Source organism: Microcebus murinus, chromosome 5 (assembly GCF_040939455.1).
Source record: "Microcebus murinus isolate Inina chromosome 5, M.murinus_Inina_mat1.0, whole genome shotgun sequence".
Lineage (NCBI taxonomy): Eukaryota > Metazoa > Chordata > Mammalia > Primates > Cheirogaleidae > Microcebus > Microcebus murinus.
Window position 1 is genome coordinate 101,259,225 of NC_134108.1, and position 17,273 is coordinate 101,276,497.

Sequence of the window (17,273 nt, forward strand, 5' to 3'; positions counted from 1 at the left end):
TATAGTGCCATGGCATCAGCCTAGCTCACAGCAACCTCAAACTCCTGGGCTCAAGCAATCCTTCTGCCTCAGCCTCCTGACTGAGTAGCTGGGACTACAGGCATGCGCCACCATGCCTGGCTAATTTTTTCTATATATTTTTTAATTTGCCAATTTCTATTTTTAGTAGAGATGGGGTCTCACTCTTGCTCAGGCTAGTTTCAAACTTCTGACCTTGAGCGATCCTCCCACCTCTGCCTCCCAGAGTGCTAGGATTGTAGGCGTGAGCCACCACGCCCACCCTGAAGTTTTTAAATGATTCCATTTTATGCCATGTTTCCCAATCGTTACCTTGATTAGAATGTTGCTTTAACTCATTTCCCATTGAAAATAAGCATGAAAATAACTATGCAGTCATAATTGTGATGTTTGCTCTGAAGGAAAGTGGCAGGGCTCTGTGAGAGTGTTTATTGGAAGACCTAACCCAGTCTTGGAGAGAAGTCAGAAGCTTGCCTCCCAATGAAGACTAGAAGAATGAGTAGGAACTAGCCAGGCTGGGGAGCAAGGAGAGATGCTGGACATTCTGGACAGACAGAATGGCAGGTACAGGATCATGAGGCAGGCAGGAAAGAGCATATGGTATATCCAAGAAATAAAGAAGGGCGACTCATGTGGCTGGAACACAGAGAGCCAGGCTGGGATTGTGGTTAGAAGTTAGAGCTGGAGACATCAGAGTTGTCTAACCTATGCCCTGAAGCTCCAGGCTGGCTCACCATCACAATCCCCACAGTGTCTCTTTTTCCCAGCCATAACCTCTGCCTGGGCCTGGCTATGGCCAAGTAATCCAATGAGCATTCCTCAGCTGTGAAGTTAACCAAAGGACAGGTGTTAATTTGCCTTTCAGGCAAATATCTGTCTGTCTCAGCCTAGATGGACCTGGATCTTTTCCTTTGGCACCATCCACGTAAGGTCTGTGTTGCAGATACCTATAAGAATAAAACTTCTGGCCGGGCGCGGTGGCTCACGCCTGTAATCCTAGCTCTCTGGGAGGCCGAGGCGGGTGGACTGCTCGAGGTCAGGAGTTCAAAACCAGCCTGAGCAAGAGCGAGACCCTGTCTCTACTATAAATAGAAAGAAATTAATTGGCCAACTGATATATATATAAAAAATTAGCCGGGCATGGTGGCACATGCCTGTAGTCCCAGCTACTCGGGAGGCTGAGGCAGAAGGATTGCTTAAGCCCAGGAGTTTGAGGTTGCTGTGAGCTAGGCTGACGCCACGGCACTCACTCTAGCCTGGGCAACAAAGCGAGACTCTGTCTCAAAAAAAATAAATAAATAAAACTTCTAAGATGTGTATTGCCATTAATATAAAAAGTAAATGTGGCTTCACCACACTCCCTGTTCCATTATTCAGGTTAAGCCAGGAACTTTTGCTATAGAAATAAGTGGCCAACCAGATGTACTAGAATGGACAAACAGTTCCCTCTGGTAGCTTCTGACTCTAAGACTTGGAATATAAAACCTCTAATTACATATGGGACTGCAAATTAGGGCAACCTCTGTGGAAAAGAATTTGGAGATACCTCAAAGAGCTAAAAATAGAAATACCATTGGATCCAGCAATAGCACTATTAGGCATCTACCCAAAAGAGCAAAAGACATTCTGTAATAAAGACATCTGCACCCGAATGTTTATGGCAGCACAATTCACTATTGCAAGGATGTGGAAACAACCCAAGTGCCTATCAATTCATGAGTGGATTATTAAAATTCAGTATATGTATACAATGGAATATTACTCAATAATAAGAAACAACAGTGATCTAGCACCTCATATTTTCCTGGATAGAGCTTGAGCCCATTATCTGAAATGAGGTTTCACAAGATCAGAAGAATAGGCTCCACATGTACTCGCCATCAAATTGGCACTGACTGATCAACACTATGGTGCTCACATGGTAGTAATATTCTCGGGGGGGCGGGGGGGGGGGAGGTGTTTAACTCCCAACTAATGGACACAGTGAGGATTGTAGAGGGGAAGGGCATGCCTCTAATCCTCACTTGAGTGAGGCAAAGACATAAAATGTAACCAAAATGTTTGTACCCTCATAATAATACTGAAATTTAAAAAAATAATGTAGATATTATGAAAAAAAAGGTATAGGTTTTTTAAGGCAATTGTTAATACTGAGGTAAGTGGGTTTTATTTTATCTGCTATACATCTTGGGCTTTTATGTAAGATTTTGTGTGAAAAAGAGGTTTACATGAGTTAAGTTGGGAAAGGTCATCCCTAGAGCTTTATGGAGAGATCCTTTCGAATTGTCACTATTTGTTTAGTACCTGTCCTGTCTGGAAAAACCCAGGAAAAAGTTAGGAGTACTCAAGGTTCAGTCTGAAGTCCTGCGTTTTTAAGTAGCTTTCAGTTTTCCCTACTGAGAGAGTTTAACGAGTCACCTTTAGGAAAGCCCGTAGAGCCTCCAAGCTGGTAGAAGATGTGGCCAGTTGTTTTGCAATTACAACACACACACCCACACACACATACACTCTGACCCCAAACCACGTCTGCTGTAGAATGTTGGTTAGTTGAGACTCCTGACACTGGAGCAGCAGCATGTTCCTGACTCACATTTCTCTGTAGGATTACCTCAGCCTCTCTTGGAACTCAATGATGCTCCTGTCTACAAAACGGTCTTGGAAAGAATGCAGCGTTTCTTCTCCACTCTCTATGAAAACTGGTAAGGAACCAATACTGCCTCTCCACATTTCCTTTGTAGATATGGACTGTATAGGAGTGGCTATGGGTTGGACTTTCGATCTAGAATTCTAGTATACAGGTAAGGTAAGGCAAGAATTTGACAGGAAACGAATGATTCTTTTTTTATAATTGTCTATGAGCCTCACAGTCCTACCTATGACTTGATGTTTCATGCCCGACTTGTCTGTTTCTGGTGCATAAAATGAGACCCAAGTAGAAGATGAGTGGTAGGGATGCATTTGCTCAGACTCAAGGACTACTTTTCATGGGATTGTGGGAGGCGCTGGCCAGGATTTTCTCTTCAGGTTGTGGCTGTGGGATGGGGAGGTAACGGGCCTTAGTGCACAACACGCAGGGCTTTGGCCTCCTAACCCAGTGCTCTAATCAGCCAAACTAATGAGATCCTCCATCGTAAGGCCACGTTACATAAAAATGAAAGCTACTATTGATCTTGGCTACTAACATCTATGTTTAAAAATATGCTGTATCTGCTATTAAGAAGTTTTGGGCCAAGCGCATTGGATCACGCCCATAATCCTACCACTTTGGGAGGCCAAGGAGTTCAAGACCAGCCTGAGCAAGAATGAGACCCCCCATCTCCACAAAAATATAGAAAAATAATCTGGGCATGGTGGTGTGTGCCCGTAGTCCCAGCTACTAGGGATGTTGAGTCAGGAGAATCGCTTGAGCCCCGGAGTTGGAGGTTGCAGTGATCTATGGTGATACCACTGCACTCTAGTCTGCCGACAGAGCAAGAGCTTGTCTCCCCAAAAAAACCTGTTATAGAATGGGTGAGAAGTATTTTATTTTCAGATTTGATAAAGGATTAAGTCCACATCTTAAAAGTTTTCTTAAGGAGTAAATAACAATTGCTTTTCTAGCTGAAAAATCTAACTGTAGACTAGAAATGAAATTCTTGGGGTAGTCAGGGCTGGCAATAACAAATGTTGAATGATGTTACCAATGACTTTTTTTTCCCTTGCAGTTTTCATATCCTAGGGAAGGCAGGCCCTTCCATGCAGCAAGACTTCTATACCGTGGAGGACCTTGCCACCCAGCTGCTCAGCTCAGCCTTCATCAACTTGAACAATATTCCTGACTACCGACTCAGACCCATGCTTCATATCCTTTCCAAAGCTCCTAGATAACCGAGTGTGGTAGCATGTGCCTATAATTCCAGCTACTCAGGAGGCTGAAGTGGAAGGATCACTTGAGCTCAGGAGTTTACGACCAGCCCGGGCACTGTAGTGAGGCCCCATCTCGTATTTTATTTTTTGGTTGATGATGTTTGACTGAGAAAAAGAAAATTTTTTTTTTGTTAGACAGAATCTCTCTGTTCCCCAGGCTAGATGTCATCATCATAGCTCATAGCAACCTCAAACTCCTGGGCTTAAGTGATCCTTCTACCTCAGCCTAATGAAGAGCTAGGACTACAGGCACATGCCACTACACTAATTTTTCTATTTTTTATAGAGATGGGGTCTTCCTCTTGTTCAGGCTGGTCTCAAACTCTTGGCTTCAAGTGATCTTCCTACCTCAGCCTCCCAAAGTGCTAGGCTTACAAGTGTGAGCCACTGTGCCCAGCCAAACAATTTTTTTTTTTTTTGAGACAGAGTATCACTCTTTTGCCTCGGCTAGAGTGCCGTGGTGTCAGCCTAGCTCACAGCAGCCTCAAACTCCTGGGCTTAAGCGATCTTCCTGCCTCAGCCTCCTAAGTAGCTGGGACTACAGGCATGTGCCACCATGCCCGGCTAATTTTTTGTATATATATTTTTAGTTGGTCAATTACTTTCTACTTTTAGTAGAGACGGGGTCTCACTCTTGCTCAGGCTGGTTTCAAACTCCTGATCTTGAGTGATCCGCCCACCTTGGCTCCAGAGTGTTAGGATTACAGGCGTGAGCCACTGCACCCAGCCCAAACAAATTTGTAATTAAAAAAAAAAAAGAATCCCTGTCTGGGCATGGTGGCGGCTTACGCCTGTAATCCTAGCACTCTGGGAGGCCGAGGTGGGAGGATCACTCAAGGTCAGGAGTTTGAAACCAGCCTGAGCAAGAGTGAGACCCTGTCTCTACTAAAAATAGAAAGAAATTAGCCGGACAACTAAAAATATATAGGAAAAATTAGCCAGGCATGGTGGCGCATGCCTGTAGTCCCAGCTACTTGGGAAGCTGAGGCAGAAGGATTGCTTGAGCCCAGGAGTTTGAGGTTGCTGTGAGCTAGGCTGATGCCATGGTACTCTAGCTGGGGCAACAGAGTGAGACTCTGTCTCAAAAAAAAAAAAAAAAAAGAATTCCTAGGTAACCCAAAAGGTCAGAAAATTTGAGACAGGAACCAGAGAAAGGCAGACCTGCAAGGAAGAAATGGGATTATGTATCTAAGAGAATGATAATGTCATTAAAATGATAGGAAGATTGAAATAAATAGCAAGAAAAACAAAAAGACAGTCCAGAGGGATCTTAAAAGCTCTTTCTACTTTTGTAAGTTTTTCCTTAGGGGTAAAGCTTTACCTTCCTACTTCTTAGAAATATGAAAGATAAGGCTTTTATCCCTTTTCTGTATTTTGTCAGTACTTTTATTTTTTAATTTTTTTGTGCATGGCTATGCATGTAGTGTCAGTACTTTTAGAAGTACTTTTTTACTTCATTCTCATTCTGACCCTTTCTTGAGGTTTTTGTGAGTCTCCTTCTTCCCTGAAATTAAAAGGAGAATGCTGAAGGAGAGTTTATTAGAAGGGTGTCCTCCTTCCTGTTTTTTTTTTCCTCCTACTTTTGAGGCAAGCCAGTGACCATAAATGTGCAGCCTTGTAGAAAGGATAGTTAAACTAAAAATATAATGGATTTGGGTATCAATGTGGCTTAGGATTTTAGGAAAAGAACTTAAAGATTTTTCCCTAATAACACAGGATGTTCTTGGCCTCTTGCAAGTCTTTTAGGAGTTGACTTTGCCCAGGGGTGCAAGCACACCATCTGGCAGGTGAGGGGTATGTGCTCATGTGCAAAAACTACTTAACTTGCTGCAGCACGGGTCTTTGTGAAGCCTCTGGTGCTCTTCTGTCCCCCAGAGCACTATGAAGCCCTGGTATCTCCCATTCTTGGACCTCTTTTCACCTACCTCCACATGGTAAGAGATAGGTCGGGAAAGGGGAATGAAGAATACTCTTGGGGCAGGGTGCGTTTTTGAGCCTTCCAAGCCAGGAGCTCCTGGAATTATTTTCTCCTAGCCCTGCCTCACTGGCTGGTCTGGGCTCCCACTCCAGCAGACTGTCATTGCTGCAGTGGATTTGAGCAGCTCCCAAAGAACTAAACTGATTTGATTGCCACGAAGAACAAGATGCAGATTCTGCTTCTAACCTCTGTTAACTGAGGACAGGTGATCAGGGGAATGCTTCCCCTGGGTCTACTTCCTTGACTTTGGAATTAAGCTGAGGGACCAACTGGATGGAGAACAGATGTGTCTAGATACCCAGGATTTCTAAAAATGAGATTAATCCTTTCCAAGCAAAGGTGTTTGATATGCTGCCCTCATCATGGATGTGGGAGAGGTTATAGAAACCATATCTGGCTTTTAGACAATGTGGGGTCTACTGAGGCTGTCGCTATGATCCTTGGCTAATCATGAAGTGGACCTTAGATGTCCTGTGTTCCAATCTTATCTCCAACTTTAGCATTTATTTCCTTTGTGTTTTCACAGAGGCTTTCCCAGAAATGGCAAGTCATCAACCAGAGGAGCCAGCTGTGGTAAGGAATATCCACTCTCCTTGGTGTGTGAGCTGGTAGCAGGCCTGTTGTGGGGAAAGGAAGAGAGCAGAGATTCTGTTGTCCTAAGACTAGAATGGCACTGGGTTATAGTCATTCTCAGCCTAGGTGGTAGATAGCTTATTTGGACAGGCTGTGATCAATAGGCAGACTCTGAGATCAAGCCTTCAAAGGGGGTACCAATACCTTATCTCAGGATTTTGAGGCCCAACTGGACAGAGTCACTAGTGATAATGTCCTTCAGTGTGTCATTGCTGTCTACTCCCAACTTTTACATGGAACATAGACCCAGAGGAGAAGAAAGTTGGCATGGGGGTCTCGTTAGGGTCACTGCTTTCCTTGTCCTTCCCTTTCTGTGCTCCCATGGAACTTGGTCCCCTGGTGTTCTGCAGTGGAGAAGATGAGACTACAGATGAAAATCCAGAGTCTCAAGAGATGCTGGAAGAACAACTGGTGAGGATGTTAACTCGAGAAGTCATGGACCTAATCAGTAAGTGGCATGTGGGAACAAGGGTAGTATAGAAGAATGTTCCTGGTAAAAGAGCTGGTCACTCAGCCAACTCCATGAAGGTTAGATGGGTGCAGAGATTTGTGTTTGCAACAATACTGACTGATACGAGATGACTAGTAAGAAGCTAGGTAATCTTTCAGTCAGCCTAAGGACATTTTATGGATTGTGAGCTGACTTTTACCAAGGCCAGAACATGAAGAAAGGGTCTAAAATATCAAGAGGAATTTAGATTCATGTTGGAAATAACTTCCTATTTTTGTCAAAATAGGGAAAATTTAAATTCATGGACACAGAGGTGGTTAATTTTCTTTTCTGTTTTTGGAAATGTTGAAGGAAATGGTACTTGGTCATTTCATTTGTTTGAGACCCAAGGTAGACCAGGGATGTATCAGGCATCCATTCTAGTCACTTACTCTCAGAATTCTGTAATTTCTCTCCAGTTAATTGTACTTGAAGAAGGACCAAAACACAGTTTGGTCAAGGTCATCAAAAGGCCTCTATTTCTATTAGTGAAGCAGATTTTTGTGCCCTGGACCTTCCCCCCGCCCCACCTGGCCAGAGATGGTTTAGGATTAGTCCACCTGAGGTAGCTGTTGTGGTAGTATATAACCCTTCCTTCGCCCAGTAACCCTGGTTTCTTGCTTTAGCGGTTTGCTGTGTTTCAAAGAGAGGTGCTGACCACAGTACTGCTCCCCCTGCAGATGGAGATGGTAAGTGAGCCTGTTGCCTGGAGGTCTACCCTTAGGCTCCTAAATATTGTTCCTTTTGAACCAGGTCAGTTCCTATAGAAACTGTTTGCCTAGTAGTCTGGTGTTGATGAGATGTCTTCCATCTGGCTCTTACCTGTGCTGGCCCTTTGCTGTGTTCCTCCATCATACTCCTACCTCAGAGCCTGTGCACTTGCTATTTCCTCTATATACAGTGATTCTCTCCCAACTATACATACATCCTGTTCCCATGCTTCATTCAGGTCTCTGCTCAGATGTCACCTCCTACAAGAGGTCTTCCATGACCAACTTATCAAAAATAGCAACTCCAGCTACTCTCTATGTATTTTTCCTCTGCTTTATTCTTCTTCATATCACTTACCATTTTCTGACATTATGTTTTTATTTATGTATTCATTACCTACTTCCCTCTTAGAATGTAAGCTCCCATCAGGGAATGGGCTTATATTCCCAGTAACTGAGTCAGTGCCTGCTACAGTGTGTGCTCACTTGTTCAGTGGTGAAAGAGCCTCTGCATTTGTAGCTTTTGAAGTTACTGCCCAGCAGCTCCCTTGTTTCCCACACGTATGGCTGGATGCATCCCTAGAAGATCTGCCGTGGGCGTGGGCTTTACATCCTTTTGTAAGGGGGGAGAATGTCCTAGTACTATTCAGGCATCAGTCAGCCTAGGATAGTCAACTTTGCTTTGCTCTTTAGATTTGTGTCAGAATAGGATATTCTTCTCCGTTCCAAAAGGATGAAGTTTAACGTTCTGCTCTCTACTTACAGATGAAGAGATGATGGCCACAGATGGCCCCTCAGCCATGGCAGAGCTCACAGATCTGGGCAAATGTCTGATGAAGCATGAGGTGGGTGGAGGGGATAAGTGATGCCTTTTCTCCTCGCTTAGCTGGGGAACCAGCTTCCACTTTTCTCACTCTGGGATATCATAAAAGAGTTTTTTGTAATACTCCTTTATATAAGTTCCTGCTTCCCAAACCCCCAGGAAAAAAAGGGAGAAGGAGCAAGGCTATGGTGTCTCCCATGCTAGCGTGGGTATAGGCTCTCAGGAAACACAGTTACACTGATGCAAATCCCCAGTGTTAGCGCCTCCCTGAGGCCGGAGCTTTGTCTCTGTTCTATACATAGGTTTTCTCTTACATATTGTTTTCTTTTTGACTTCCTGATAAACAAAAACAGGAAATAACTTCACTTCTTTTCAGTGGCTGCTTTTGTCATTTTCCTGCTTACCTATTATAATACAGCTTCTTATGTGTAAGAATAGTTAGAGAAAATTGTGTTTGTTTTCCCATAGTAATCCTTCATCTTTTCCTGTTCAGGATGTTTGTACAGCGCTACTAATTACAGCCTTCAACTCCTTGGCCTGGAAGGATACTCTGTCCTGTCAGAGGACAACCACACAGCTCTGCTGGCCTCTCCTCAAACAAGTATGGTTATTTACCCCTTCTCCCTGCTCCTCATGGAAGGTTTGGGTCATACAGACTAACTGAATCATTTGGAAGAATTGGGGTGCTAGGGCCTTCAGAGAGGCCCCCTGTGGCCCTGAACACAGTTTTCTCCCCAGGTGCTGTCAGGGACGCTGCTCGCAGATGCCGTTACATGGCTTTTCACCAGTGTGCTGAAAGGCTTACAGACGCATGGGCAGCACGACGGGTGCATGGCTTCTCTGGTCCACCTGGCCTTCCAGATATATGAAGCACTGGTGAGTGGGGACAGCATTGGGGGCAGGGTGGCTGTGGCTTTATTTCGCATCCCCTGCTCCCAGTCTCTTGAGCCTTATCCTAGATGTAGGCGTCTGCCCAATTTGCTAGTGGTGCCCCTGAGAGGTGGGTGGGGTGTGGCAGGGAATAGGGAGGGTGAAGAGGGTGGCAGTTTCCAAACCTGCATCAACTAAGTTTATCCTCACCTATCAGCGCCCAAGGTACCTGGAGATAAGAACTGTTATGGAGCAAATTCCTGAAATACAGAAAGACTCTCTGGACCAGTTTGACTGCAAGCTTTTGAACCCCTCCCAGCAGAAAGTGGCTGACAAGCGCCGGAAGGACCAATTTAAACGCCTCATTGCTGGTTGCATTGGGGTAGGTTAAGCACTTTCATTAGTACTACTAATCCCTTCTTAGCCCATGTGTTTGGGCAAACCAGAAACCAACTACAGAGCATTATGGTGGAATGATCTTTAACCTACCACTCAAGGTCCAGTATTAGTTCTTTCTCATTTGTTTACAGAAACCCTTGGGAGAGCAGTTCCGAAAAGAAGTTCACATTAAGAATCTTCCATCACTTTTCAAAAAAACAAAGCCAATGCTGGAGACAGAGGTGCTGGACAATGACATGGGCAGCCTCGCCACCATCTTTGAACCCTGAATCAAGCTTTTGGGCATCCTTCCTGCCTTTATCGTCATCTCTTCTTCCCCTCCGTAGCTAATGTCTAGGCCCTTCTCACACTGCCACCTCACTTCCCACCATTGTCAGCCTGGAGAGATCCGGGTCTGGAGCTAGAGAGAGTGGGCCTGTGCAGGGCCAGAAGTAATTATACTTAAGTATCAAGAGAGGGAGTTAGGGCTTACACTGTTCTGTCTACATGTCCCAGGTAGTTCCTAGTCTACTTGGAGTTTTGGCTTTTCCAAAAAAAGCTAGAGCAGAGCAGCCCTTCTCCCCAAGCCCTCCCACCTCCATGCAGCCACACACCTATGCAGAATGGTAACTAGGGGTGCTGTACCCAACACTGCAACTAGCTGGGCTTGCGGCAAGGTATCAGCCTTCACTTACTTGTGCCAGACTTTATCCTGAACCACTCGCTACAAGTATCCCTGAGCCCCCTTCTGCAGAGCTGGCAGCAAACCATCCCCACTCCCTAGGGGCATGCTTGGGTTGGGTACTAAGTGCTGAAGTAAATTTGGCCAGTTCCCTCTACTTCATTTTGGGCAAGAATTTGGTCACCTGATGGGATCCGTGGTATGGGCTACTGCTAAACTCTGGGCACGGTATCAAGTGTAGAACCTCCAAGGACCAGAACTGGGCAGACTTTAGTGCTGACATCCCCCTTGGACCTCACACATCTTATCCTTCCATCAATGACCCCTCAGTCTGCTTAGCCCCACCTTGGGGTACACTCAGGCAGAAGAGCCACAGTACCCTATCTAATGTCATATGACAGCATTGTCATCAAAGAATAATCCAGACTAGCTAGGCTGTATCTGTGACAAATAGCTAGCAAAGCAACTATTCTCTTCCTAGGACTATCTGAGTCCAGGTGCCTTCCAAAATTTCATGGGCCCTGGTTACTTTTCTCAAGGGCCATTTCCAAAAGAAAAAATATGCTTTCCCATCATAACCTGTACTGAGTCCATTCTAGAGGTCACTGGAAGGCCCTGTAAGCAGAGGACATGGATATGGGCCCTAGCCCTGAGATGATTACTGGTGACCGTAAGACAGGATTATTCCATACAGAGACCACAGAGTGGTCCATGTACTCTAAACAGACATGTCTGTCATCTCTCTGATCCCCTGACAAGAGGATTTCAGTGAGAGCCAGAGTGGACTAAAGCTATAACTTTTAGCTGGTGCAGGCTATAGGCAGGGTTAAGGCTAGAAGGAAGCGAAGTAGGGAAGCACAGCTTAGGAGTCTCATGTTGCAGCTCTCTGCTACCCAGACTTGCACCTGCTCTCTTCCTGTGTGGTGCTTGGGGTTTCTGTAGATTGTGAAAGCGATCTCAAAGAGTGTTTCCCTCCAAACTTGATAGCTGCCTGCTCTTCTCTCTGGTTGGGGCTGTGGAGGGTGTAGTTATATTTATTGTGTTGTAATATTTTTAACATCCTGTGACTTCATGCTAGATATTTTCTATTGTTTATAGAAACTTTTTGTAGAAACATTAACTCTAAAGCACATCTGCATGTCAGTAAAAATCTCAATTTCATACACAAAGGATCCCATCTGCCTTTTTCAAATCAGTCTTGAAAGCAGGAACATACTCAAGAGTTATTAAGAGTATCCTAAGGGGACTAGACAGGAAGAATTGTGACTGATGGACCTCATCTGTCAAGCTCTCTGAAATAGTATGCCAGTTAGATTTCTATGCCTGACCATGCAGACTAGGCACCCCATGCCATTCTCAGTGTCTTGCTATGTGGCTGCTGGGCCTGATTTCCATGGACTGTCCAAAGGGAATTGCTGTTCTTTGCAAAGCTGTCACTAGCAACATGAACTTCCCTGGTAATCCAGGAGATGGGCAAAGTGGGACATTCACTCTGGCTCCTTGGATGTTTTTCTAGGGTTTTGCTATGTCCCCAGAAACCACCACAATTTGGCATTCCTCAGGAGGTTTTTTAGCTTGGCCCTAACCTGCAGTGGCATCTGAACCCATGTTGGTTTTGAGGCAGGGTCTCACTCCATCACCTGCCCAGGCTACAGTGCAGTGGTGTCATCATAACTCATTGCAACCATGAACTCCTGGGCCCAAGTGATTCTCCTGCTCTGCCTCCCAGAGTGCTGGGATTACAGGCATGCGCCACCACGCTTGCCCTGAGCCCAATGTCCTTAACTGCTAAATGCCAAACAGGTTCTGAAGTGAGGCCCCCTATTTTTACACCAAAACTCAAGTCTCTGAAAAATAATTTAGGATGTGAATTTATTTACATCAAAGGCCTTACAAAGGCATAAGAGTCATTTTTTGGCACATTTAACAAATGTATTGATTCAAAATAAAATTGGAATTGTCCTAGAAAACTCAGGACCCTTAGTCACACTGGGCTCTCCATAGCAGTCCTGTAGGGCAGACCAGAACCCAAAGCTTCAGCATGCCTCAGGTGAGCATCCAAGCCCAGCAGCCATCAAGTAACTCCAGTGCAAACCTCAGTCCATCTGAACTGCTTCTAGTTCATCCAAGAACCGTCGGCACTTCCCCATCAGTATTTTGATGGCTTCACTCACCAGCACATCCGGTGGCAACACACCCGTTGACTCAACAGAGACTGGGGATCAAAGAGACACTTTTAGCCTAGGCAGAGCTTACATTGAAAAGGCTTCTATTATAGGTTATCCCTATATTCCACATCAGGACTCTGAGAGGAAGCTACAGCACCAAAGAGCACCCTGCCACCAACCCCCACACACACACACTTTGCCACTTCATACTCACAGATATAATGATCCCGAACCCGAGCAAGCTGTACAACTTTCTTTAGCTTCTCATTCCGGAAAATTTCCCTGCTGAAGGTATCTAGCCGGGGATTGGCAATTCTGGCCACCTTTTTACCTAATGAAAACAAAATATATCATACTTTGTTTTTTTGGAGCCCAGAGTCTTTATATACTCTTCTCTGTCACTTTCAAAGAAAATATACTTTAGGACCTGACCTGAATAATATCCCAAATACCATACCTTGGATTTCTTGCACCTCAACAACACCAGGTGAGAAGCACCGGCTTAACTCCTCAGCTGCTTCCCCTTCCACAGGCTTAAGCAGGGTGATGTCTGGCAGGAGCCTATAACTGGCTGTTGCCACTGGTGAAAACTTGGCATGATCTTTGCCTGGAGGGAAAAGGGCTATCAGCCTGTAGGAAACCGTTCTTCATTCTCCCAAGCCACTGAAAGCAAAAGCACAAGCCTGATGGTTTTCTGCCTGTCAACTGAGTCTTTTAGGAACACCTTACCCACTGCAGTCTAACTGCCTCCCTACCCAGGGCAGGCCACAGGGTTCTCACCAATGCCCTTGACACAGTGCATGAGCAGGTCAATCTCCTGGCCAGGCCGCAGCTGAGCAATAAGGATATCATCGTGCACTGGTCGGATAGTGCCCTCTGGGAAGAGGTCAGCCTGGTTCCCCAAGGGGACCCATGTCATGTGCCTGGTGTACACTGGAGGAAAAACATGTCAGAAGACCTCCATCTATAACATTAGCACCCGCCAGTAGATCGGCCCTCTTCCTCATCCTACCACTACTCACCTTTGTGGTTCACATAAAGTTCATTGGGGTCAGAGGAATCTTTAGCAGCTTGGGGGTTCCGAGTACACCTGACTTGCAGACGAAACTGCAGAGTATCTATCTCTGTGCCTTCCTCATCTCCTGCACAAATGGAGGGACCTCTTAAAACCAGTGAACATTTGCATGCCAGGCATGATGCTGAATGCTTTACATACATTTTTCATTTAATCCTCTTGACAAACTTTGGAAGGCAAGGATAAATGTTCTTACAGATGAAAACACTGATGTACCAAAAGATGAATAACTAGCCTAAGGACACACAGTCAATCCAGGATTTGAACTCAGGCAATCCATTTCCTTCAAGATTTCCTTTTCTCAGACCCTCACCTTGGTTCCGATATTCAAATAGACGGGGATCAGCGTGAATGGGAATGAGCCCCAGGCGGTGAGCAAGGATCTCATCCTGGACAATGGATGTGTTATTGTACACGAAGACCTTCTCCACAGCCATAGTTGGCACCTGCCCAAGGAAAAAGAATCACCCATCTGCAAAAACTCAGTAGGTACCAGGCGTGGTGGCTCACACCTGTAATTCTAGCACTCTGGGAGGACGAGGTGGGTGGATCACTCAAGGTCAGGAGTTTGAAACCAGCCTGAGCAAGAGCAAGACCCCTCCCATCTCTACTAAAAATGGAAAGAAATTAGCCGGACAACTAAAAATATATAGAAAAAATTAGCTAGGCATGGTGGCGCATGCCTGTAGTCCCAGCTACTTGGGAGACTGAGGCAGCAGGATTGCTTGAGCCCAGGAGTTTGAGGTTGCTGTCAGCTAGGCTGATGCCATGGCACTCTAGCCCACGCAACAGAGTTAGACTCTGCCTAAAAAAAAACCTCAGTAGGCTCCCCACCTACCCCCCAACCTTCCGAGATACGGCAATTATCTCTTTCTAGAATGCTTAATGAAAAGTTTGCAAAAGAATGGGGCAGTGAAATGATCAGCAAAATTCCAAGAAAAATAAGGAACAGCTTGGGACACTTTTTTTTTTTTTTTTTTTTTTGAGGGATTCTCCCATCTCGGCCTTCCAGAGTGCTAGGATTACTTACAGTGAGCCACCATGCCCAGCCTGGGACACTTAATTCTACAAGTGAAGTGACGGCAGTTTCCCACAACAACTCCAGGCTTGCCACCATGTCTGCTTTTACCTCAGCTAATAGGATCCTCCGGAAAGCATTGGCAATGGCTGCATCAATTCCCACCATGTCAAATTCTAATGAGTTTTCATCCATGTGTACTACATCCACACGAAAATTCTAGAAAGACAAGAAAAACATGAAGTAAAGCCTAATCTCTGTGATCAATATCTCTCCAAACCTCCTTACCAGTTCTTTCCCTAAACTATTAGCATAATCTCATCCAGAAACCTCCCTTTGCCCAGAAGTCCCTCTATTAGATGTTTGTTTTCCCACAGTGGTTTCTTTAGTTTATTGAAAAATCTCCATTTTTGTCTTCCATTCATTAAAACCCTATGCAATATGGCTTCTAACCAACTACAGAAGCTATTCTATGAATAAACTTCCATACTGCTTAGTCCAGTTAACAATACTCAATTCTTACCTTACTAGACTTGGCATTGATACAAATTTCTCCTTTTCAAGCTATTCCCTTGCTTTACTTAGCACCAGTCTTTTCTGATGATTCTTCCACATCTTCTACCCATGCCCTAATTATTATCTGTAAGGTTCTTGTCTCTCTCCCAAGTGACTTCAACCACACTCATGATTTTAGCAACTACCTGTACTGATAACTTCCAAAATTTTATCTCACTTCTGATCTCATTTCAAACATAATCTACTAGTCTGATAGATCTCTCCACATGCAGGAAACTGAATGCATCATCATTCCCATTCCCCAGACCCATTTCTCCTTATCAGTGAATGACACCACCATCCATTCAAAGCAATTTCTCAAGCCAAAAGGTCATTTTACACTCTCCCCCACAGCCCTTATACAAGGCATGAACTTATAAGGTCCCTTATACAATCTAACAGATCTACCTGCCTGATATGATCCTCCTCAAATACTCTCTCCCAACCACCAAGGTTGAAAATCTGATCGTGTCTGCTTAAGAACTCTTCAGTTTCCTTGGGTTTTTGTTGTTGAGGCAGTCTCACTTTGTGCTCTGAGTAGAGTGTAGTGGCATCATTGTAGTTCACTGCAAACTTCAACTCCTGGCTCTAAGCCATACTTCTCCCTCACCCTCCAGGGCAGCTGGGACTGCAGGCGCTTGCCGCAATGCCCTGCTGGTTTTTTCTTTTTGGTAGAGACGGGGTCTCACTCTTGCTCAGGCTAGTCTCAAACTCCAGAGCTCAAGCAATTCTCTCACCTCGGCCTCCCACAGTGCCTAGGATGACAGGCTTGAGCTACTGCTCGGCCTGTTTAAAACTCTTCAAAAGCCCTCTATTACCTGCAGGGCCCAAGACCCACTCCAATCTTGCCGACCAACTTAACATGCTTGCAGTGCGGATATTCTCAGAGCACGCTTCACACAAGTCTTTATAAGCCCCCCATTCCATACCCCACCATCCTTATGGCTATGAACCACCTTTACCACATTATATTGGAATACTTGTTTATGCACACTGTTCCTCAACAAAAACAAGATCAAACGTGTTTTTTTCAATAACGGAGAAGGAGGCTGGGCGCGGTGGCTCACTCCTGTAATCCTAGCACTCTGGGAGGCCGAGGCAGGCGGATTGCTCGAGGTCAGGAGTTCGAAACCAGCCTGAGCAAGAGCGAGACCCTGCCTCTACTATAAAGAAATTAATTGGCCAACTAATAATATACATACAAAAAATTAGCCAAGCATGGTGGCACATGCCTGTAGTCCCAGCTACTCGGGAGGCTGAGGCAGAAGGATCACTTGAGCTCAGGAGCTTGAGGTTGCTGTGAGCTAGCCTGAAGCCATGGCACTCACTCTAGCCTGGGCAACAACTTTGTCTCAAAATAAATAAATAAAGGAGAAGGAAGAAAGGCAGGCAGACAAGTAGGTACCAGCCCACCCCCACCCTCCCTGCCCCCCACAAGACTGAACATCTTGGTCGCAGAACAGGTCAGAAATTGTGTCTAATTTGGCCTAGCACATTGCTCAATGAGCTTTTTACGAACGGAGGGCCCCCCAAGAGCAGATTCTGAGGCCCAAGCTGCTCAGATCACACGGTCTGGCTTTCATACCTTCTCGAAGCGGTCCTGGTCCCAGGCATCATCATAACTGGAATAGTTACCAGGAAAGTCAGTGGTATGAACCTAGAGCAGAGAATCGAGTCTGTCCACGAAGCAGCAGCAAGCCCAAAACAGGCCCCATTCAGATCCCAACCCATCCCTGTTCCGCTCTCACTTCTCCTGAGCTCAAGGCCACAAGTCTTACTTACATTGCGAACTCCGAACTCCCCCAGAACCACGCGGCTCCGCATCTCTTCCACCGCCTGAGCCGCAGCCATCTTCAACTTGTCCACGAGACCAGGGCCTCAAACTGGCGCGTGCGTTCTAGCAGTCTTCCTCCGTCTCCACGGCAACGCACCGCCTCTTGTGATCTTAAATATCGCGAGACTTTGCCCC

At 45.4% G+C, this 17,273-nt stretch overlaps 2 protein-coding genes across 3 annotated transcripts in view; one reads left to right on the plus strand and one right to left on the minus strand.

The window, feature by feature from the left end:
- Window positions 1-11,659, plus strand: part of XPO5 (exportin 5) — a 49,750-nt gene extending 38,091 nt beyond the window's left edge. Inside the window, exons 22-32 of the mRNA XM_076003324.1 lie at window positions 2,621-2,717; window positions 3,723-3,858; window positions 5,760-5,858; window positions 6,429-6,475; window positions 6,886-6,983; window positions 7,652-7,714; window positions 8,501-8,580; window positions 9,052-9,159; window positions 9,297-9,434; window positions 9,646-9,810; window positions 9,959-11,659. Coding sequence (XP_075859439.1) covers window positions 2,621-2,717; window positions 3,723-3,858; window positions 5,760-5,858; window positions 6,429-6,475; window positions 6,886-6,983; window positions 7,652-7,714; window positions 8,501-8,580; window positions 9,052-9,159; window positions 9,297-9,434; window positions 9,646-9,810; window positions 9,959-10,096 — 1,169 coding nt within the window. The 3' untranslated portion in view covers window positions 10,097-11,659. The remainder of the gene's footprint in view (window positions 1-2,620; window positions 2,718-3,722; window positions 3,859-5,759; window positions 5,859-6,428; window positions 6,476-6,885; window positions 6,984-7,651; window positions 7,715-8,500; window positions 8,581-9,051; window positions 9,160-9,296; window positions 9,435-9,645; window positions 9,811-9,958) is intronic.
- Window positions 11,660-12,343: 684 nt separating this feature from the next.
- POLR1C (RNA polymerase I and III subunit C) lies at window positions 12,344-17,251 on the minus strand. 2 transcript variants are annotated; one of them, XM_012773107.3, is made up of 9 exons: window positions 17,087-17,251; window positions 16,890-16,961; window positions 14,861-14,968; window positions 14,045-14,177; window positions 13,679-13,798; window positions 13,437-13,589; window positions 13,114-13,263; window positions 12,871-12,987; window positions 12,344-12,703 (listed from the first exon to the last, which is right to left on the minus strand). In XM_012773107.3, exons 1-9 carry the CDS (start codon window positions 17,153-17,155, stop codon window positions 12,585-12,587), a joined length of 1,041 nt encoding a protein of 346 aa, XP_012628561.1. In that variant the 5' UTR covers window positions 17,156-17,251; the 3' UTR covers window positions 12,344-12,584. The 2 variants fall into 2 exon arrangements, with proteins under 2 accessions (XP_012628561.1, XP_075859441.1); XM_076003326.1 differs by lacking the exon at window positions 16,890-16,961.
- Window positions 17,252-17,273: the final 22 nt, after the last annotated feature.

What these genes read in the sequence shown, in the direction of transcription:
- POLR1C (XM_012773107.3), bottom strand. Translation starts at nt 17,155, where the DNA reads ATGGCTGCGGCTCAGGCGGTGGAAGAGATGCGGAGCCGCGTGGTTCTG. An exon ending in ATTTGAATATCGGAACCAAG is followed by an intron (nt 13,799 to 14,044) that starts GTGAGGGTCTGA and finishes CCATTTGTGCAG; the next exon opens with GAGATGAGGAAGGCACAGAG. An exon ending in TGAGGTGCAAGAAATCCAAG is followed by an intron (nt 12,988 to 13,113) that starts GTATGGTATTTG and finishes TGTTTTCATTAG; the next exon opens with GTAAAAAGGTGGCCAGAATT.